At 39.4% G+C, this 23,047-nt stretch overlaps 1 protein-coding gene across 2 annotated transcripts in view; it reads left to right on the forward strand.

Moving 5' to 3' along the window:
- Nucleotides 1–23,047, forward strand: part of sh3gl1b (SH3-domain GRB2-like 1b) — a 122,918-nt gene that overhangs the window by 61,154 nt on the left and 38,717 nt on the right. For both annotated transcript variants that reach the window (XM_059991602.1, XM_059991601.1), the window contains 5 exons: nucleotides 1,577–1,649; nucleotides 5,516–5,659; nucleotides 7,544–7,677; nucleotides 18,698–18,856; nucleotides 21,574–21,677. In XM_059991602.1, the coding sequence (XP_059847585.1) occupies nucleotides 5,536–5,659; nucleotides 7,544–7,677; nucleotides 18,698–18,856; nucleotides 21,574–21,677 (521 nt within the window). In that variant the 5' untranslated portion in view covers nucleotides 1,577–1,649; nucleotides 5,516–5,535. The remainder of the gene's footprint in view (nucleotides 1–1,576; nucleotides 1,650–5,515; nucleotides 5,660–7,543; nucleotides 7,678–18,697; nucleotides 18,857–21,573; nucleotides 21,678–23,047) is intronic.

The raw sequence follows: 23,047 nt of genomic DNA on the forward strand, positions 1-23,047 counted from the left end.
TTTTATAGAGCAGTCTACATGACCACAAGATTTCACGAACTCTTTCACGGATAATCTCACAAAATGTTGGATTGCAGCAGTCAATTTATCCTTGGCATTCATTACCTTACAGCAGTAGTGTGATTTATGACCAGAGAAATTATCTTGGGGGGGGGGGGGCGGGGGAGATGAGGATGAACATGATACTGGGACAAATCTGTTACAATATTGCACCTTTGGAACTTTTACTTCAGCTTTAAACCAAGCAGCACTTCATTTAACTCAATAATTTGCAACACACCTTCAAAACTCACTTGGAGAATGAGTCTACTTCTTTGTCTTCAAATCTTTGAATATGATTTGATGCACAGCCTTCTAAATAAATTTGAGGTTGTTGCCAACTAAAACACTGCAGGCTTGCTAGGCTGAGGTGCATGATCTCCTGAGATTTTAGATCAATATGCTTTGTGGAGGTTTCTGAGCACTTGTGCATTATATCAATTAAGCGTTCAAAGTAAAATTTCTTACCAGAGTATATACATGTTAGCTCACACAACCCTGAGATTCTTCTTCCTGTGGGCTTATTTAGCAAATCTATAGAACAGTAACTGTAAACAGGATCAATGAACAACAAACTGTACAAATGCAAATATAAATAAATAACAAGTATGAAATGAAAGAGCATGAATACAAGATAGCATCCTTAAAGTTAGACCATCGGTTGTAGGAACACCAGAAATAGAATGAGTGTAGTTATCCCTTTTTGTTCAAGAGCTTGATGGTTGAGGGGCAATGACTGTTCTTGAACCTGGTGGTGCGAGTCTTGAGGCACTTGTATCTTCTGCCTAATGGCAGCAGTGAGTAGTGTGTAAAGAGCATGGCTTGGGTGGCGAGGATCTTTGATGGATGCTGTTTTTCTACGGCAATGTTTCATATAGGTGTGCTCAGTGGTTTGGAGGGCTTTACCCATGATGTATTAGGCCAAATCCATTACCTTTTGTTGGATTTTCCACTCAAAGGCATTGGTGTTCCGATACCAGTCTGTAATGTAGCCAGTACACTTCCCACCACTCAACTATAGAAGATTGCTAATATTTTTGATGACATGCTGAATCTCCATAGATTCCTGAGGATGTAGAGGCACTGTTGTGCTTTCTTTGCAATTATATTTATACAATGGTTCTAGGACAGGTCCTCTGAAGTAGTGACACCCAGTAATTTAAAGTTACTAACCCTCTCCACATCTGATCTACTGTTGATTACTGGCTCGTGGACCTCTGTATTCTCTCTCCTGAAGTCTGTAATCAGTTCCTCTGTCATACTGACATTGAGCAAGAAGTTGTTATTACACCACTCAGCCTAATTTTCAATCTCTCTCCTGTATATTGTGGGCTGTATCAAAGGTGATGATGAATCAGCAGTGGTGTCATCAGTAAACTTGTCTTTGGTGTTGGAGCTGTACTTAGCCGTACAATATAAATTTAGTAATGTTTATTATTCTGTGATGTATAAATGTTTCAATACTACTATTATGGTTTAATGAAACCATAATAATAACAAGTAATAACCCGTAATCATTGTGGTTACTTGGTTTCAGAAAGTGGATATTACCAGTAAAGCTGTGGCAGATGTCCTAACAAAAACCACAGAGTACTTGCAACCAAATCCAGGTAAGCAATTCTGGAACATTGGGATGTCAGCTATCTATTGTCTTAATTTAATTATCCTTTTTATTTCTCCAGTGTTTCAGCTTTACTCATGAAATTGTGACTTACTTAGAAAAGGGCAACACTGAAAATGCAACACCCTTTTATAGCAAGGGAGGTCTCTTGCTAAGTTCCTTTTGCATTATGTGCAATATATTACCACTGATTAGCAATTAAATGCTTCCTGCTTGAAAAAATGAATGGCATTTGAAATGCTTCATATTTTGTGAATATCTGCAATAATCTCTGTTCTACCTAAACTGTAAATGTATCATTTTTTTCCCCCCTGACTGCCAATGTAGTAATTTAGACAACAGGAACTTTCCCTTATGCTATCTCATTCATAGGACCTTGGTCCTTGAACCTGTTTCAGTCTTGTCGAGTCATACAGCATGGAAACAGGCTCTTTGGTCCAACTCGTCCTTGCTACGTTGGCCAGTGAGCATGATTCTTATATACTATTAACATCACCTAATCAGTGCGTTTGGTCTTTTTATTTATCACTCTTTTTTTTGACCTGATATCCTGTATGTCATGCTTTCAGGCAGTCTTTTTGATTAAAATTCTTCTTGAATTTCTGCACAGTGAGAAGGACCACTAATTGGTATTTCATTAATAATATACTGGAATGCTGTTCAAGGGCGTAGAGTGTAAAGAATGTGGAGTAAACCAGACGGAAGGTTGTTAGTGCAGATTTCTTGCCAAAATTGTGTGTTTTTCTGTGTTTGAATTTCTGAGTAAAATATTGCTGGATTGTCCAAGGTGACATTACAACAAATCAAAACCTTTGCTTCTATGGGCGATAATCAATGTAATTTATTCTTCAGTTCAGAAAATCACTCCAATTTGAGAAAATGCTGTTTGCTTGTTTTTTAAGGGCCATTATATTTCATCCTCCCCTAGGTAAAGACGTGGTAGAATGCACTGTGCTAATCAAATTTTATATACTCAGTACATCTGGTCATTTATATTCAATGCATAATACTTGTGTGTGAGAAAATGTACAAAGATGGTGGCAGCTGCAAGAGGTGAGTGGTGCCCACAGAATGAATATGCCTCAGTCTTGACAGCAAAAACTGAGTGTGAGAAAGGAGTTGGGAGGGGAGCTATGCATGGAAATAAGAACAAGGGGTAGAAACAGTATGTGAGGGGTCTTGAGGAATGGCATATCTTGTTTTATCATTTCTTTGATAGCTGGTGCATAATTGCAGTATGTCATTGTGTATTTTTTTGCTCCTTTATTGTAGTAGAAGTAAGTCGCCTCTTACTCTGAGGACTGCCTGTAAAACTTCCACTTGGTTTGTGAATCTATCTTGCTCTACTATTTAGTATTGGCAGAACTAGATTTAAACTTTACGGCTTTTCCTTTTGAAAATGTACTTACTGAGCTCTATTTTCTTAACTATTGAAATTGATTGGATTTAACTGCATTTTTATGTATTTCACTTCTGGTCAGTATCTCCTTCAGGTTCCATTTGCTATTCAGAATAATTGGAGATTCTTGTATTAATATTATTTGCAAGTTGGAATGCCACTTCCTTTAAGTTATTATCCAAATCATGGTTGTGCATTGCTTTGGAGCAAAATTACAAATGATTGTGAAAGCCTGAAGAAAATGAATAGCCAATGACTATTAGGGTTTTCAGGATATTGAAACAAATGCAGCTGCCAATACAGCAAGAGTCAATTCCTTCAGGGAAACAGTGGAAAAGGCTGATGAATTAAAAAATAAGATGAGTAGTTCACTCACTTTTATGGAAAATTATTTAGGGAATTGTCACTATTTCAATGACAATTTTAGATAAAGTTATCATCTAATAATCATATTTCAGCAATATTTATTAATTGAGGAGGAACCTCTGGTATAAATTTTGCCCATAGAGCAGGATGCTTGATACTCTGAGCTTTGTGCAACCTCAGACATGAATAGATTTACTTAAATGACAGCTTGCTAGTAGTAATAGAAAATGAGAAATCAATCTTTTTATGTAATACTACTACTTTAATTGAGGCTTGCTGCTTGAATGACCTAATATTAAATTGTTATAGTTATAATTTTTGCAAAATTTTGGCAAGTGGCAATGTTTTCTCTTCATTGTGGTGCCAAAATAATCAAATATGTCTCAAGAAGTAAGATAATTTGTAATCACTGTGATTTGTTTGATTGCTCATTCACAAGCACTAGTATGTACCTGTGGTCTTAAAAGGTGAGACAATGCCAGAATTCCTGTGCCCAATCCCTCTCCTGGTATTCCTAACTAGAAAGTAGGTATGCAGGTAACTAGAGTTAACTTTTATGCACTAAAGAGGAGTAGTCTGCTTAGCATTTATTAGCCCTCATACAGTGCTCTGAAAAAGTATTCAGCCCTGGCAACTGTTCTCACATTTTACTGTCTCATTTTCTAAATTTAAAATGTATTGAAGTAGGATTTTTTGAGCTTATCTACAGAGTGTTGTGCATCATGCCAAATCAAAAGGAAACTTCTAAAATCTGTCAACAGTTGACTGAAAAATGAAAAACTGCAAATGAGGCTGAGAAATTATCCATCTTCTTTGTAATTACTGTGCTAACTTTCCTCAGATGCAATTACTTCTACCTAACCAACTTACCCAACTTATTGATGTAGAAAATTGGAGTATCACCTGTTTTCAAAGAATCCATAGGAAGAAATATCCCTTTCCTCTGTAAGGTCTAACAGTATGCTAGATTTCAACAGACTAAACCAAAATTAACTCGAGCATTCATGACAAGTCAGGGAAATGATAATTGTGAAATGCAAATATGGGAAAGAGTACCAAGACCATCTCAAAGGCACTGAACATACTTTGGAGCTCAGTGCCGTTCATCTTGAAAAAGTGGAAAATGAAGTGACAGTCACATCGCCTAGGTCAGGCCACCCTTTGCACAGTACTTAGTTGAACCACTTGCAGCTATTACAGCCTGTAGTTTTTTTAAATCTCTTTTAGCTTTGTACAACATGGTGGAGCAAGATTTACCAGGTCATATTTTACTATTGGGTCTTGCTGGGAGCTAGATTAGGCAAATTTTAGTTTACACTGGTGTTTTTTTGCCAGATAAGACTACAAGACATAGGAGTGAAATTAGGCCATTTGGCGCATCAAGTCTGCTCTTCCATTTCATCATGACTGATTTATTATCCCTCTCAATCCTATTCTTCTGCCTTCTCCTCATAACCTGTGATGCCCTTACTAATCAAGAACTCAACCTCTGCTTTAAATATACCCAATGACTTGGCTATGAATGCCACAGATTCACCAATCTGGCTAAAGAAATTCCTCCTTATCTCTGTTCTAAAGGGACATTCCTCTATTCTGAGACTCTGCCCTCTGGTCCTGGACCCACGCACTATAGGGAAGCATCCTCTCTAAATCCACCCTATCTAGGCCTTCCAGTAATTGATGTTTCAGTGAAATCCCACTCTATTCTTCTAGGACATGAAATACCTAGCTTTTCCAAACTAATAATGCAAGTAGTGATTCAAAGTTAAAAGTCTTAAAATCATCTTGCTATTCCATCACTTGCAGCAAATGTCTTTGAATCTTTGTGAGTTAAACAGCTCCATTTTTTGTTGGAGTGAGATGTTAATTCTGATTAATTCTTATATGAGTAGTTAGCAGCACTATAAAATAAAAGCTTATATCACTAATTTTGTAGAATCTCCAGTTCATGACTTCAGATTGTATCATGTTATTATGTGAACATATGAATTTCTTAATTGTCATAATTCCTACTGTTTGAAAGTTGTGAAAAGCTGGAAATTTCCAAAACCTGTTTATTAAAAATAATCACTTCATTTCTTCCCCCTCAGCATCCAGAGCCAAACTAACAATGCTGAATACAGTATCTAAAATTCGTGGGCAGGTAAAAAACCCAGGTTATCCTCAACCAGAAGGGCTTCTTGGAGAATCTATGATTAAATTTGGGAAGGATCTTGGTGAAGAATCAAATTTCGGTAAGTTAACTATTATGATTAGTGAACACTTCATCTATAGGAACTGAATTTTGAAGATGTTTGATCCATGTGGTCAGCATCAAATTTCTTTTGCTTAACTACCTGACTTTATGATTGTATATCAATCATAGCATTGCATTAGTAGATTTTTACTGCAAAGTGGGCTGGAAGAAAACTGCATTGATTAGAACTTGAAGAGGGTAAGAGAAATGTTGGACTGAAAGTGAGATCCTTCAACATGTTTGCAGGGATAACGGAGAGAGTTGGCTGAGAATGTTGTCTGTTGCCATGTTAGTTTGCTAAACTCTTATCCAAAGAGCTGTGCATAATGGTTTGCTAAACATTTATCTAAAAAGGGATTGATGACAATAAAATTGGATCCTAAGGAAAAGAAAATAGTTTGTGGAAACAGTACTAGAAACTAGTATGGTAGAGCAGTTCATTAGAGTTTGTCTGTTTCAAAAATGTAGTTCCTGTTTGTTAACAATCTGTGTGCTATTGGGCTGCATGTTTCCTTTCATCAAAGTAATAGAAGTTTCTTCCTTTGACTTGCTGCTGGAGGCTGGCCTCTGAAGGGCTTTAATGAAACCTTGCAGCAATTTGGTGGTTAGGGTTTTGGCTTGGTATAATGGAATAAACTGTTTTTACTATCACTTTTTCAAGAAGAACATGTAGGCTCCAATTTTGTTGGCTGTTGCCATGTTTATCGTTAGAACTGCCAGTATTCAGCTTTTAAAATAGCAATAGGTCCGGGATGTCCTTGCATATGTGGTCAAATGAAAACGTTGGAGACATGCTCATAATGTAGATAGACTCTAATGCTGCCAAACTGAAAATGCAGCTGCTGAGCTCAGCTTCCAGGAATTTCCACCATTATGCTTTGGGAATTGTTTCTTAGTTTCTGTGCAGGTTTTGAGATCCTATTGATTTGACTGAGGGATTGTAGAACAAAGGGTTGGGTAGCAAAAGGGAAGATGAATTATCTTTTGTCAGTTTGATTTAATGTTTATGTTGTACGTTTTAAACCTTAAATATTCTAGTTGTTTTTCATATTTGCTTCAATATTGATTTTCTTTCCAATATCTATGGAAACCAGAGATTCTGGTGTGCAGAAAACCATTGCAATAAGGGTTCCACATCCTGAAACGTTGAGTATGAGCATGGGTGGTGAGGTTGAATGTGACTGATAACAAGATCTGGCTTATTACTTCATTCTGCTTTCTGCTTTTGGGCCCTTGATGGGAAAATAGAGCTAGAATTTTGTAGAGAACTGGTCATTTATTCCATGTCCTCCATTAGCAGCAATTAAGGTTTTGATTTTTTAATATTTCTTAGATTTATTTTAATTTTAGTTTATTGCGAGCCCTGATATTCAGTCTTTGCATCCTAGATAATGCACATTGTTTAGTTCTCTATACGTTCTTTCTTTGTATACTTGCAATGCAGTAAAAGCAGAGCTAGTTGTCCACGATTCTGATTTTTGGATTGTCTCTTATTGAAAAGACGATCCAGTATGTGTTGAGAAATATAGATCAGCAATATCTCAAGACAGATTCTTGCGTTGTGTTTAACAACCAAGCTGATAGAAATCGAAATTCTAGAGTGATAAGGTCCCAGTGGAAGAGATGGTAAATTTCCACTTCTTGTTAACCATTTATCCTGATGGAAAAATGCACTTGCACGTATCTGACACCTCAGTCCTAGTCATTCTTCAGGGTTGTACATATAAGCTGCACATGTCATAGGGCAAATAGTGTCTCAGTCAGAGTCAGAAGAGGAGGGAGAACTTTTAAGTATAATGTTTCATTTAGTCAGGCACTGAAATAGTATTCCTTTCAATTTTAAGATCTTCAGTTAATTATTGCTTAATTTTTGTGCTTTAAGGAGGGGCTCTTATTGATGTTGGTGAATCAATGAAGCGGATGGCTGAAGTTAAAGATTCCCTGGATATCGAAGTTAAACAGAACTTTATTGATCCATTACAAAGTCTGTGTGATAAAGATTTCAAAGAAATTCAGGTAAAATGTCATTTTATAGGCAAACACATTGTATTGATGATTCTTTGACCACTTTATCATGTTTCCTCCACTTCCTTAAAACAAACACATCATCATTATATCTTAGAATGGCTACTTCACGAGTGCAATTAGACATCATTGTCATGTTCTTTCACCCAGGTTCCTGATACCTGATTCCGGTGTGGGTGTGGGAAGATTAATATGGAATTTGCCCTTTATGATGATACATAATCAGGTTGAATATCAATGGCATGTCATGAAATTTGTTGTTTTGCAGCAGCAATACAATGTAATACATGAAACTATAAATTACATTAAGAAATATAAAATTATTAAATATTGCAAAAAGAGGGGGAAAAGATTTTGAAAAAGACAGCTTTTGATGTCTACTCTGTGGAGCTATTATGGGGCATTAATTCCCTTTAAAATGCTGGATAATCCTTAATGGTTAATCAAATTCTATGTTTAAAGTCATAAATCACTTTTCATATGAAAATATAAAACACCTTGATTAATAACACAAATGTCTAATGTGTTTATAATAGACCAATCTAATTTTTGCCTTTGCACATTTGTCCATGTTTATAATTATTGTTGAAGCTCTTCTCTCTAGTTAAATGAAAACCCTTATAGTTTACAATTTTTACAAGATACTATTACTTTTTATTGTCTTAAAAATGCAAAAATTCACCATCTTGTTGATTGTAAATGCTAATTGTCTGTCATTTAGCTTACTCATCAGTTCAAAATAGCGAGGGGTCTGGAGTGCAAAAGTGTGTGTTCCAGAGCTGGGTTCTGGATTGTGGGCCATGGTTGTGGCTGGTGTGTGGGTTATTGGTGAATTACTGTCATTAAGATAGGGTGAAAAGCTTTGTTTTGAATGTCATCAAGACAGATCCTTCCAGATATAAGTACACCAAAGAAATACAAAAGGAAAAATACTAACAGTACAGAGTATAGTGTAGCAGAAAGTACAGTGCTTGCTGGTGGACTAATAAGGTGCAAGAGTATGAAATTATATTGTGAGTATAAGCTTATCTTTTTCAGACATGAAGTCTATTCAAGAGTCCTGTATCACAGGATGGAAGCTGTTCTGGAGTGTGTGTTTTCAAAATTTATTATATTCTACATGACGGAAAGAGGAGGAAAAGGGAGAATAACTGGGGTGGGGGGGGGGGTTTGGTTATGTTGGCTGCTTTCCTGTATCATTGGGAAGGGTATTAAATAGAGTTACTGGGGAGGAAGGTGGTTTTCATTATAGAATGCTATTTTGACAGCTGTAATTTACTGACATCTTGGACAGAGCAACTGTCATACCAAACTGATGCATCCAGATAGAATGCTTTTTATGGTGCATCTTTAAAAATTATTGAGGGTCATTTGGAGACATGCCAAAATTCCTCAGCTTTTGAGGACTAAGAGGCATCAGTGTACTTCCTTGGCCATGGCATCCACGTGGCTGGACCAGAGAAAATTGGTGTTGTTTACACCTGGAAACTTGGAAGTTCTGAACCATCTCCATCTCAGGAGGTATCTATGCCACAAAGTGACCAACTTTTTTGTTTTTATGACATTGCGTGAAAAGTTGTTATGAAACCATGCTGCTAGGATGCCTGTCTCCTTCCTGTACTCCATCTTATTATTTAAGTTCTGGCCCACTATGGGAAGGGTGGTGGGGGAGAGGAAGCAGCCTTGCAATGTAAGGCTGATGATAATTGTAGTGAAGGTGTTGCTGCCTAGGTTTGGGGTCTAGAACATCAGAGGTCAGGACCATTGTAAGTTGTGGCTGGAGTGCTTGTGTATTTTTGTCTGCAACTTTTAACTCATCATGTTCATTGCAGACTTTATTATACCTCTGTGTGATCTGTTTCTTTAAAACTTAAGTGAACAGTGTTTTTGAGTATAATGGGTAATACCCAATAATCAGAAAAACTGCTATTCCAGCACCAACAAATTCTCAAGCATGTGGATTGTCTAAATTTTACTGTAGCTTGTTTATGCAACAATAACTAAAATGTATATATAAAACTCTCAAAATTCTCCTTCCAAAGTTAGTGAACTCAAAACCATATTTTTAGTGGGTTCTGATGTATTTACATTTGGTGTGCATTCACACCAGAATCAGAGCAAGAAGACTGAGGGTGAATGGCTAAGGATTTCCAGAGTGAAGGCAGTTTTACTACTTGGGGTAAAAGAGAGGCAAGACTGCGCAGGTGCGTGACGTCAGCCAGTAGAGTGAAAAAAGTTTTAAAAGGCAAGGAATTTTCAGCAGTTTTTGAGTCGGAGCAAGAAGGCTTTGGGTGAATGGCTAAGGGTTTCCGGAGTGAAGGCAGTTTTACAAGTCGGGGTAAAAGGGAGGCAAGACTGCGCAAGCGCATTATGTCAGCCAGTAGAGCGGGAGAAGTTTAAAAAGAAGACTGCCATATCCAGTGGGCAGCGGAGTGAGAGGTAGCAGAGTGGTGACACTTTGGCTCAACGGGCTTTAACGAGGTGAGGTCGGTCTACCCGCATTAATTGCGGAAAGGAAGTAGTATGTGTGTGGCCAGTTTCCTGTGTTCGGTGTCAGATATGGGAGGTCCTGGAGTCTCCCAGCCTCCCAGATGGCCATATCTTCACTGGTGTGTTGAGCTGCAGCTCCTAAGGGACTGAGTTAGGGAATTGGAGATGCAGCTTGATGACCTTCGTCTGGTCAGGGAGAGCGAGGAGGTGATAGAAAGGAGTTATAGGCAGGTGTTCACACCAGGGCTGCAGGAGACAGACAAGTGGGTAACAGTTAGGAGAGGGAAGGGGAAGAGTCAGGTACCAGAGAGTACCCCTGTGGCTATATCCCTTGACATTAAGTATTCCTCTTTGAGTACTGTTGGGTGGGGACAGCCTACCTGGGGGAAGCAACAGTGATTGTGCCTCTGGCACAGAGTCTCGTGCTGTGGCTCAGAAGGGTAGGGAAAGGAAGAGGAAGGCAGTAGTGATAGGGGACTCCATAGTTAGGGGGTCAGACAGGTGATTCTGTGGACGCAGCAAAGAAACTCGCATGGTAGTTTGCCTCCCAGGTGCCAGGGTCTGGGATGCTTCAGATCACGTCCAAGATAACCTGCAGTGGGAGGGAGAACAGCCAGAGGCTGTGGCACATATTGGTACCAAGGACATAGGCAGGAAAAGGGAAGAAGTCCTAAAAAAAAGACTACAGGAAGAAAGTTGAAAAGCAGGAGTGCAAAGGTAGTAATCTCGGGGTTACTGCCTGTACCACGAGACAGTGAGTATAGGATTAGAATGAAGGGGAGGATAAATGCGTGGCTGAGGGATTGGAGCAGGGGCAGGGATTCAGATTTCTGAATCATTGGTACCTCTTTTGGGGTAGATGTAACCTGTACCAAAAGGACGGGTTGCAATTGAATCCCAGGGGACCAATATCCTGACGGGAAGAGTTTAAACTAGAATTGTTGGGTGTTGGGAACTGAACTGAAGAGACTGGAGAAGAGGAGGTTGGCTCACAAATACAGAAAGCTTGGAAACAATGTGAGGGAAGATAGGCAGATGATAGAGAAGGGACGCGTTCAGATGGACAGTTTGAGATGTGTCTATTTTAACACATAGAGTATTGTGAGCAAAGTGGATGAGCTTAGAGCCTGGATCAGTACTTGGACCTATGATGTGGTGGCCATTACAGAGACTTGGATGCCTCAGGGACAGGAATGGTTACTTCAAGTGCAGGGTTTGAGATGTTTCAGAAAGGACAGGGAGGGAGGCCACAGAGGTGGGAGCATGGCACTGTTGATCAGAGATAATGTCATGGCTGCAGAAAAGGTGGACACCATGGAGGGATTGTCCACGGAGTCTCTGTGGGTGGAGGTTAGGAACAGGAAGGGGTCAATAACTTTACTGGTTGTCTTTTATAGGCCACCCAATAATAACAGGGATATCGAGGAGCTGATAGGGAAACCGATCCTGGAAAGGTGTAATAATAACAGAGTTGTCATGATGGGAAATTTTAATTTCCCAAATATCAATTGGCATCTCCCTAGAGCAAGGGGATCAGATGGGGTGGAGTTTGTTAGGTGTGTTCAGGAAGGTTTCTCGTAGATAAGCCTACAAGAGGAGAGGCTGTACTTGATTTGGTATTGGGAAATGAACCTGCTCAGGTGTCAGATCTCTCGGTGGAAGAGCATCTTGGAGATAGTGATCATAATTCTATCTCCTTTACAATAGCATTGGAGAGAGATAGGAACACACAAGTTAGGGAAGCGTTTATTTGGAGTAAGGGGAATTATGAGGCTATCAAGCAGGAAATTGGAAGCTTAAATTGGGAACAGATTTTCTCAGGGAAAGGTACGGAAGAAATGTAGCAAATGTTCAGGGGATATTTGTGTGGAGTTCTGAATAGGTACGTTCCAATGAGACAGGGAAGTTATGGTAGCGTACAGGAACTGTTGTGTACAAAGGCTGTAATAAATCCAGTCAAGAAGAAAGGAAAAGCTTACAAAAGGTTCAGAGAGTTAGGTAATGTTAGGGATCTAGAAGATTATGAGGCTTGGTTGCAACCCACTGTCAATGATGTACCCCAGGAAACTTTCAGAATGGGGATGGAACTTGCACTTCTCTGCCTTAACGAATAGCTTGTTCTCCAAAAGCCTCTGAAGAACCTGATGACATGGTGGGTGTATTCCTGAAGACTGCAATTCCACCAACCAGTTTTTCGCCATGTCGCTGAGACCATTCCGAAATACCCCTTGGAGTGACTCATCGTTCCACCCTGAGTCGGCCACTAACGTCCAGAACTGCAAACGCTATCTATAAATTTGCTGATGACACTGCTGCTGTTGGCAGAATCTCAGATAGCTACACGGAGGCATACAGGAGTGAGATTTATCAGCTGGTTGAGTGGTGATGCAACTACCTCAGGAAGTGTTTGTTGCAATACCACTCAACCATCTAAGATATCTCATGACAGCAAAAGTAATGAATTGATTGTGTACTTTAGCAAGGAGAAGTCAGGAGAACACACACCAGTCCTCATTGAGAGGTCAGTGTTGGAAAGGATGAGCACTGTCATATCTCAGAGGATCTATTGCAAGCCCAACAGATTGTCAGAGATTAAGTGAGCTAGGGCTTTACTCTTTGGAGAGAAGGAGGATGAGAGGAGACATGATAGAGGTGTACAAGATATTAAGAGGAATAGGTAGAGTGAATAGCCAGCGCCTCTTCCCCAGGGCACCACTGCTCAGTACAAGAGGACGTGGCTTTAAGGGGTGGGAAGTTCAAGGAGGATATTAGAGGAAGGTTTCTTACTCAGAGAGTGGTTGGTGTGTGGAATGCCTGAGTCAGTGGCGGAGGCAGATACACTAGTGAAGTTTAAGAGATGACTAGACAGGTATTTGGAGGAATTTAAGGTGGGGGGTTATATGGGAGGCAGGGGTTGAGTATCGGCACAACATTGTGGACCGAAGGGCCTGTAATGTGCTGTACTATTCTATGTTCTAACAGGAAGGAGCTTAAGAAGGAAATTAGGAGAGCCAGAAGGGGCCATGAGAAGGCCTTGGCGGGTAGGTACAGAGGTGATGTCAGGGGTAAGTTATTTACTCAGAGTGGCGAGTGCGCAGAATGGGCTTCCGGCAACAGTGGTGGAGGCGGATATGGTAGGGTCTTTTAAGAGACTTTTGTATGAGTACATGGAGCTTAGAAAAATAGAGGGCTATGGGGAAGTCGTTAGTAATTTCTAAGGTGGGGACTTGTTCGGCACAACTTTGTGGGCCGAAAGGCCTGTATTGTGCTGTAGGTTTTCTATGTTTCTATTCAAGAATGTGTTTACATTTGAGGAAAATCCTGATCAATGCAACAGGGAGCTATGTTTTTGTCTTCTGTCTGAGGTTATATTTGCAATCATAGTTAATACTTTGACAAGTTAGTTTTTGCTGGTGGTTTAAAACCTCATTGAATATTCTGCAATTCAGAAACACGAGCAAATTTCTACAGGGCAAGAAAGGAAAAAGTATTTCAGGTTGTTCCCCAATTACGTGACACTTAAAAAAAAATTAAATATTTTTAATTATTCAAGGTAATTCAAACTGGTTCTGCATATAGACATAGTGATACCATGATTCAGCTAATTGAGAAAATCAGGCTTAGGATACGTTATTGGTAAACCACTTAAATGTTACAGAACTCACATTTGACTGAACAAATATGAAAGAAGAAGTCATTTTCCCAGTCCAAATAAAACAAAGATGCTAGCATACATAGAAATTTGGGTGACTGGCAGGAAGCAATGAGTGGGAATAGAAGGGGGCCTTTTCTGGTTGGCTGCTGGCGACCAATGATGTTTCACAGGGGTCTATGTTGGGGCTGCTTCTTTTCATGTTTTATAATCACTGAATTGGTTGACAGGATTGATGACTTTGTGGTCAAGTTTGCAGATGATGCAAAGATTGGTGGAGGGACAAGTGGAAGCTGGAAGTCTGCAGAAGGACTTGGACAGATTTGGAGAATGGGCAAATGGAAGAAAGTGTAGGGTCTTGGTGAAAGGAATAAAGGCATAGACTCTTTTTCTAAGTAGGGAGCAATTTCAGAAATCCAAGGTACAAAGGGACTCGGCAGTCCTTGTGCAGGATTTCCTAAAAGTTAACATGCAGGTTTAGTTGCTGGTAAGGAAGGCAAATACAATGTTAGCATTCATTTTGAGAGAACTAGAATATAAAACCAAGGATGTAATGCTGAGGCTTTATAACAGACTGCACAGAATATTGTGGGCAGTTTTGGGGCCCTTATCTAAGAAAGGATGTGCTGGCATTGGAGAGGGTCCAGTGGAGGTTTATGAGAATTATCCTGGGGGAAATAAAGGGTTAATGTATGAGGAGCATTTTGCTCTGGGCCTGTACTCAATGGAATTTGGAAGAATAAGATGGGATCTTATTGAAACCTATTAAATATTGAAGGCCTAGATAGAGTGGACATGTAGAGGATGTTTCTTATTGTGGAGGAGTTTAGGACCAAAGCGCACACTCTTCAAATGGAAGAGAGTCCCTTTAGAACAGAAGTGAGGAGGAATTTCCTTAGCCAGAAGGTGATGAATTTGTTGAATTCATTGCCACAGATAGCTGTGGAAGCCAAGTCATTGGGTATATTGAAAACAGAGGTTAACAGGTTCTTAATTAATAAGGGTGTCTAAGTTAACGGGGAAAAGGCAGGAGAATGGAGTTGAGAGAGATGATAAATCAGCTATGATACAATGGAGGGGTGAACTAGATAGGCTAAATGGCCTTTTTCTTCTCCTATGTCTTATGGTTATTTTGCAGAATTACTGAATGTCTGCCCAGTGAATCCACAAAGGCTAAGTGATAATGCCGAGGTGTTTTTTTTTAAAAAAAAAGAGCTGAATGTAATTTACTTTGAACATAATTTCTTCATCTAGAAATCTGGAACTGTGCAAAACTGATAAAAGAAACAAAGATAGCAGATTCGAGGAAATCTGCAGTTGCTGGAAATTCAAACAACACACACAAAATGCTGGTGGAACACAGTAGGCCAGGCAGCATCTATAAGGAGAAGCACTGTCGATGTTTTGGGCTGAGACCCTCCGTCAGGACTAACTGAAAGGAGAGATACTAAGAGATTTGAAAGTAGTGGGGGGTGGGGGAAATACAAAGTGATAGGAGAAGACTGGAGGGGGTGGGATGAAGCTAAGAGCTGGAAAGGTGATTGACGAAAGTGATACAAAGCTGGAGAAGGGAAAGGATCATGGGACGGGAGGCCTCGGGAGAAACAAGGGGGGGAGGAGTACCAGAGAGAGATGGAGAACAGGCAAACAACTAAATATGTCAGGGATGGGGTAAGAAGGGGAGGAGGGGCATTAACGGAAGTTAGAGAAGTCAATGTTCATGTTTTCAGGTTGGGGGCTACCCTGCCAGTATATAAGGTGTTGTTCCTCCAACCCGAGTGTGGATTCATCTTGACAGTAGAGGAGGCCATGGATAGACATATCAGAATGGGAATGGGACGTGGAATTAAAATCTGTGGCCACTGGGAGATCCTGCTTTCTCAGGCAGACCAAGTGTAGGTGTTCCGCGAAACGGTCTCCCAGTCTGCATCGGGTCTCACCAATATATAAAAGGCCACACTAGGAACACCGGACGCAGTATACCACACCAGCCGACTCACAGGTGAAGTGTTGCCTCACCTGGAAGGACTGTCTGGGGCCCTGAATGGTGGTGAGGGAGGAAGTGTAAGGGCAGGTGTAGCACTTGTTCTGTTTACAAGGATAAGTGCCAGGAGGGAGATTGGTGGGAAGGGATAGGGGGGATGAGTGGACAAGGAAGTCGAGTAGGGAGCGATCCCTGCGGAAAGCAGAAAGGGGGGGGATCCCATTGGAGGTGGCGGAAGTTACATAGAATTATACATTAGACCTGGAGGCTGGTGGGGTGGTTGGTGAGGACAAGAGGAACCCTATCCCGAGTGGGGTGGCGGGTGGATGGGGTGAGGGCAGATGTGCAGGAAATGGGAGAGATGCGTCTGAGAACAGAGTTGATGGTGGAAGAAGGGAAGCCCCTTTGTTTAAAAAAGGAAGACAACTCCTTCGTCCTGGAATGAAAAGCCTCATCCTGAGGGCAGATGCAGCGGAGACGGAGGAATTGTGAGAAGGACATAGCATTTTTGCAGGAGACAGGGTGGGAAGAGGAATAGTCTGGGTAGCTGTGAGAGTCTGTATGCTTATAGTAGATATCAGTAGATAAGTCACCTCCAGAGATGGAGACAGAAAGATCAAGAAAGGGGAGGGAGGTGTCAGAAATGGACCAGGTAAATTTGAGGGCAGGGTGAAAGTTGGAGGCAAAGTTAATGAAGTTGACAAGCTCAGTACGCCTGCAGGAGGCAGTGCCAATGCAGTCGTCGATGTAGCGAAGGAAAAGTGGGGTATAGCCTTGGAACATGGACTGTTCCACAAAGCCAGCAAAAAGGTAGGCATAACTGGGACCCATGCGGGTGCCCATGGCTGCACCCTTGGTTTGGAGGAAGTGGGAGGAGCCAAAGGAGAAATTATTGAGAGTAAGAACTAATTCCACTAGACGGAGGAGTGGTTGTAGAGGGGAATTGGTTAGGTCTGGAATCCAAAAAGAAGCGAAGAGCTTTGAGACCGTCCAGGTGGGGATGGAGGTATATAGGGAATGGACGTCCATGGTGAAAATATGAATATAAATGATAGCAGATTTTCAAGCCTTGGAAGTTATCAGCCTAGATCTTCCTCCTCAGAATGTTTTTACCTTCTTTCTACTCGCAGAGATCCACAGGCAGCATTGACCAGGTATCAGAATTACAGAGAGCCTCGAAATATTACTGAGAATATCCAAAGAAGGGAAATGATTAGCTCTGCAGAAGCTCAGGAGAGATTTTTATGTTGTCCTGTATTGGTTTAAGGTGCCTTGGAAAATAGGAAGTTGAAAACCATGAAATTGATAAACTAAGTGAAGTTGGAGCATGACTGTACATGACTCCAGTGGTCTTTTTATTTCTTTCTAGCTATCTTGCAGGAAGCTTTAATACATAACAAATCCAGTTCCTAAGGAGATCTGCTTGGATTTTGATCTTGGCATTCATTTTAAACTGTTGTCTATATTGACTGACTTTTTGGCCTAGGTGTCTGACATAGTACATCAGAATAACAAACTAAATCATCCCCTTAGCTGATAATCGTTCAGTATTGATCTCACTTATAAAGTCAAAGTAAGTCACTTTGGCAAACCTTTGTGGTTGAAGCTCCTCCCCCTCTTCCCCATCCCCCATTCTTACCAATTTGTACAGGAGCACCATTGAGAGTGTCCTGACCAGCTATATCACCGTGTGGTACAGGAATTGTAAGGTAGCTAACCACAAGACCCTTCAAAGAATGTGAGGACTGCTGAGGGAATCATTGGGATCTCTCTTCCACCCATCTGAAATACTTATCAGGAGCACTGTGTACACAGGGCGCTTGGCATTATCAAGGATCCCTCCCATCCATCCTGCAATCTCTTTGACTGCCTTGCATCAGACAGGAGGTACTGTTGCATTAGGACAAGGACTGTTAGAATGAGGAAACAGATTCACCCCCACCCCCAGCTATGAATCTACCAAACTCCCTGTCACCATCCAGGTCTCTTCATTTAAGAAGCACCAGTAATGTTGTACTGTTTACTTTTTAACTTGTGTCGTAAATGCACCTTATGTTAAATGTCTGTCTTCTGGAATATATTATTCGTTAATTTATTTGTGGTAATATTACTATGTTGCGTGAGTTACTGTGTATATATACAGTGTTGTGCACCTTGTTCTGGAGGAAGGTTGTTTCATTCGGAGGTACATAATCAAATGACAATAAACTGGAACTTAAACTTTAAAAAGTTCATTTCACTCCGAACATCGACTGTACTCTTTTCCATAGATATTACCTGGTCTGCTGAGATCCTCCAGCATTTTGTGTGTGTTACTTGGATTTCCAGCATCTGCAAATTTTCTCCTGTTTGTGCTTAGATTCCTTTAATTCCTGATTTTGTTGTTAAAAACAAACTTCCTTTTTCCTATGAAATATGACGTGTTTATTATGTAGAGGATAAATTTATCAAAATGAATTTCACATCCTGCATGATTATTAATACTCACAACATAGTTCTTTGTGGATATTATTATATTATGCTATGTGAACCGGAAGCAACAGGTTCAATCCTGATATTTTTTTTTATCCCTGAGAATGGTTTTTGTTATTTGGAGTGTAGCAATTAGCCTCTGCACTTCAGAAATAAAATAAAAAATCCTTCTGAATATTAATTTATGATTCCATGCTAGAAGGTATACAGAGAAGCCCTTCCAATCTGATGTTACTAGTTGCCCTGATTTTGTCACTTAAAGATCTGGTAGACTGCTGACAATGGATTCTTGTTACAAATAATTCTGGACAGTGTTTTTGAGGACTATGTTAGGGAAGCATTAAAGAACAAAAAAAGTAAAGTGTAAATGCAGGTATATAATGTGCAATAATTCTTAATTGTTGACATTTCAGCATCATTTGAAGAAACTTGAAGGTCGTCGCCTGGACTATGACTACAAGAAGAAACGACAGGGTAAAATACCGGAGGAGGAGATTAGACAAGCTTTGGAAAAATTTGATGAATCCAAAGATGTTGCAGAAACTAGCATGTACAATCTTTTAGAAACTGATGTAAGAATGCTTTGTAAAGACCCTTATGTCTATTTTCATTTTTTTGTGTTTACATTGATTTTGGCATAAATTATATAGCTTTAATAAGAAGTAATAAGGTAATATGTTGATTCAGATCTCAGTACACTTAAGTTTATAGTTGGAAGTCGCCTGATAGTTTAATAAAAGTATTTCTTGACTAAATGGAAAAATAGTAGTATGAAGTCTTGTTCCTGTTCCAGATCATTATCTCCAACATATGCAGTAGATTATATCTGTATAAATTTCAACAAAGGAGCAAATCAAATTCAATTCTCTTGGTCAAATAATTTACCAACATTCTGATTTTGGTTAACAGATTGATTTTAGCAAGATTACTTCTGATTGAAACATAAATTACTGCCATATTATGGGTAAAAGTGCCCCCTCCCTAATTTCCTTGTCATTGATATCAAATGTGCCATTTGCACCTCCTAAGCATTTTGTTTCTGGGTTGGAAGTGTTAAGCAAGTGTTATTATCCAATGCAAATAATGTAAAGTGTTATTATAATGTAAAGTGTTATTATCCAATGCAAATAATGTAAAGTAAAATGAGCAATGCATTGTAGTAACTCTCTGAAGATTTCTTTAAATCAAGAAAATAAGAGATGTGATTGAAAAGTTGCTTGGATTTCTAAAGAATTTAACTTCAAAGTTCAAAGTAAAATTTATTATCAGAGTTCATATACATTATCACATACATTCCTGAGATTTTATTCTGTGGGCATACATCGCAAATCTATAGAAGAGTAACTGTAAATAGGATCAATCGGCAACAAACTGCAAACACAGATATAAAGAAATAGCAATAAATAACGAGCATGAAGTAACAGATGAAATTACAAGCATGAAATCCTTAAATGTGTGTTGTTATCCCCTTTTGTTCAAGTGCCTGATGGTTGGTGGCTAGTAACTATTCTTGAAACTGCTGGTGCAAGTCCTGAGGCACCTGTACCTTCTACCTGTTGGCAACAGTGAGAAAAGAACACGATCTAGCTGGTGAAACTCTTTGATAATGGATGCTGCTTTCCTATGTCAACATTTCGTGCAGATGTGTTCAATGATTGGGAGGGTTTTACCTGTGATGTACTGGGCTGAATCCGCTACCTTTTGTAGGATTTTCCATTCAAAGGCATTGGTGTTCCCATACCATGCTGTAATACAGCCAGTCAGTACACTTCCCACCACACATCTATAGAAGTTTGTCAAGGATTTTGATGACATGTCAAATTTCCAGACTTCTGAAGAAGTAGAGGCACTACCGTGCTTTCTTTGCAGATGTGTCCAGGACTGGTCCTCTGACACCCAGGAATTTAAAGTTACTGACCCTCTCCACCTCTGACCTTCTGACCTTGTGGACCTCTGGTTTCCCTCTCCTGAAGTCTACAATCAGTTCCGTGATCTTACTAACATTGAGTGAGAGGTTGTTATGAATCAGCTAATTTTTCAGTTCCTCCTGATTCATCACCACATTTGATACAGCCCACAACAGTGGTGTTATCAGCAAAGTTGTATATGGTGTTGGAGCTGTACTTAGCCACACAGTTATAGGTGTAAAGCATTGGTTTCTTTTAGAGCAAAAGATTTTGTGTACCCTCAACAATAATTTCCCCTATCTTTGTCAAATTGCTCACTATAATCAATGCCAAATGATGCTTTTCCCTCCAATTTCAGCCATGAATTTAGCCAAGTGATGATAAATATTTGAAGTTCTGAGAATGGGCCACTTCCAAAATGGAGGTTCTGCCCCTGGAAATTGAAAAATACTTGATCTGTATCTTTGAAATCATGTCATTGAATTAAATTCCATCTACTCTAGCCACCTTCCCACAATGTTCCTGCCACCTCCATATGAATTTTCCTTTGTCCTTTTGTATGTTAATCCATAATCTGATGAAATCATAATGTAGGGCAACAAGCAACCCACTAGAGGAATGCAACAGGTTGAGCAGCATGAATGGGAGGAAAGGAATTGCTGCCATTTTGGGTCAAAACCCTGCATCAGGAGCAAATGCTTACAATGTAGAGACTTGTATCAAAACAACTGACTCAATGAACTATTTAAGACTGCAGTGATTATCATGTTGATGTTATTCCAGCCTTCATGTATCAGCAAGATCTGCCTGGGACAAACCCACACTTTTTTTGTAATTTGATAGATTTAATACGGTGGGGGGGTGGGGTGGGGGTTTGATGATAGGGCAGTAACATAATTCCTTTAGCAGCATTTTAAATTGGCGGATTGATCATCATTGTAATATTTAATACAAACAGTTGCAATGAAGTATTTTTGCATGTCATTGGTGCATTAAGATTATATAAAGATGGGCTATATAAACTTTCATATATTTATTTTGAATGAGGTAGGATAAGCACTGTGTCTGGTTAGTCATATTGTCCCCTGAGGTAGTTTTAAATTGATTCCCATGTGGTCTCCTGGTCCTGATGAATCTGGTCCTTAGCCATTCTCGTTGATTCTGAACCAATTCTAAAGAAGGAAGTTTTATTAGAAATAAAAATAAATGTTACAAAATAGATGCACATTTCATCCTTGTATAATAACTTTTATAGAACATTATGCCCCCATTATGTTTGGAGTCACATACATTATGAAAGAACTAAGTAATTTATGATATTTGTATGTTGACAATTTATATCTACTTCCAGTAACCTAAACAAGAGGAAAATTGTTTTGCAGATCGAGCAGGTGAGCCAGATGTCAGCCCTGGTGGAGGCACAGCTGGATTATCACAGACAAGCTGTACAAATTTTGGAAGAGCTCTCTGATAAGTTAAAGGAGAGGTAAGACAAATAAATTTCATATTGCCTTTATTCCCAATTATGAAATGAAAATGATGTTAACTAACACATGCTTGGGCTCCAGCAATTTACAGATCTCATTTAGATCAGTTTGTCCTGAAAAACAATGTGTATTAACACATCATTGTTGGCAATACCTCTCAGAATCATTCAGATTGGAAGAGGCAGAGTAAAGATTTGTAAAGTTTATTGGATTAATGTCAGTGATTATCATTGTGTTTTTGAGGAATAAAATGTGTTATTAAAAATGTGTTGCACATTTCATAACTGCAGAACCTGCAAAGTATTTTATAGACAATGAAGTATTTTGGGCAAATTCACTTATGTAAGGTAGAAAGGATACCTGATGGTCTTGAGCATGATAAGGTGTGTTACTAAAATGTAATTTCATATCCCATTATAAGATACTTGTGCTAGCAGTCAAATAAGTCAAAATTATGATCTGTTTTCCTGTTGTTTCTGATGAAAGTAACATTGAAAACCTACAGCACAATACTGGCCCTTCAGTCCACAATGTTGTGCTGAACAGGTACTTACTTTAGATATTACCTAGGGTACCCATAAACCTCTATTTTTCTAAGCTCCATGTACCTATCCAGGAGGCTCTTAAAATACCCTATTGTATCCACCTTCACCGCAGTCGCTGGCAGCCCATTCCACGCACTCACCACTCTGTGTTTTAAAAAAAAACTTACCCCTCTGTACCTACTCCCAAGCACCTTAAAACTGTGCCCTATCATGTTGACCATTTCAGCCCTAGGAAAAAGCCTCTGACGATCCACACAGTCAATGCCTTTCATCATCTTTATATACCAAAGTATGTGAAAAAAGTCGGAATTTTGGCATTCCTTTCCCACAACATGAGGAGTTGAGTGTATTAAAACTCTGAAGAAAGATCGATCATAGGATACCTGAAGATAAATACTTGGAGGATGTTTCCACTGGTGAAAGTCTAGAAAAAATAATCCATTCTTGGAATAAGTGGTGAGGTATGAACAGGTTTACACATAGAAGCTTCTGAGTCTGTGGAATTCTCTACTTCCTGATGGTAGTCATCCTTACATCATCAAAAATAAGGTAGCATTTATTATGTTTTGGAATTCTAAAGGAACTGGAGGATATGGAATTGACATATGAAGATAAGCTAATGTGCTTTTAAAGAATGATGGACTAGATCTTGTTACCTGATACCAATGGGATTCGACTCAAAGCTACTTGAGAATTTTAAAGCTTTTTGCCGAGAAATTATACAATCAAAAGAATTTAGAGCACCCAGAACTACAAAAAGAAATCAGAAGACTGTAACTTTCTAATCATAACAAAATATAAGAAATAGAAGCAAAATAATTTTT

The sequence above is a fragment of the Hypanus sabinus genome, chromosome 16, assembly GCF_030144855.1.
Source record: "Hypanus sabinus isolate sHypSab1 chromosome 16, sHypSab1.hap1, whole genome shotgun sequence".
NCBI classification, from domain to species: Eukaryota; Metazoa; Chordata; class Chondrichthyes; order Myliobatiformes; family Dasyatidae; genus Hypanus; species Hypanus sabinus.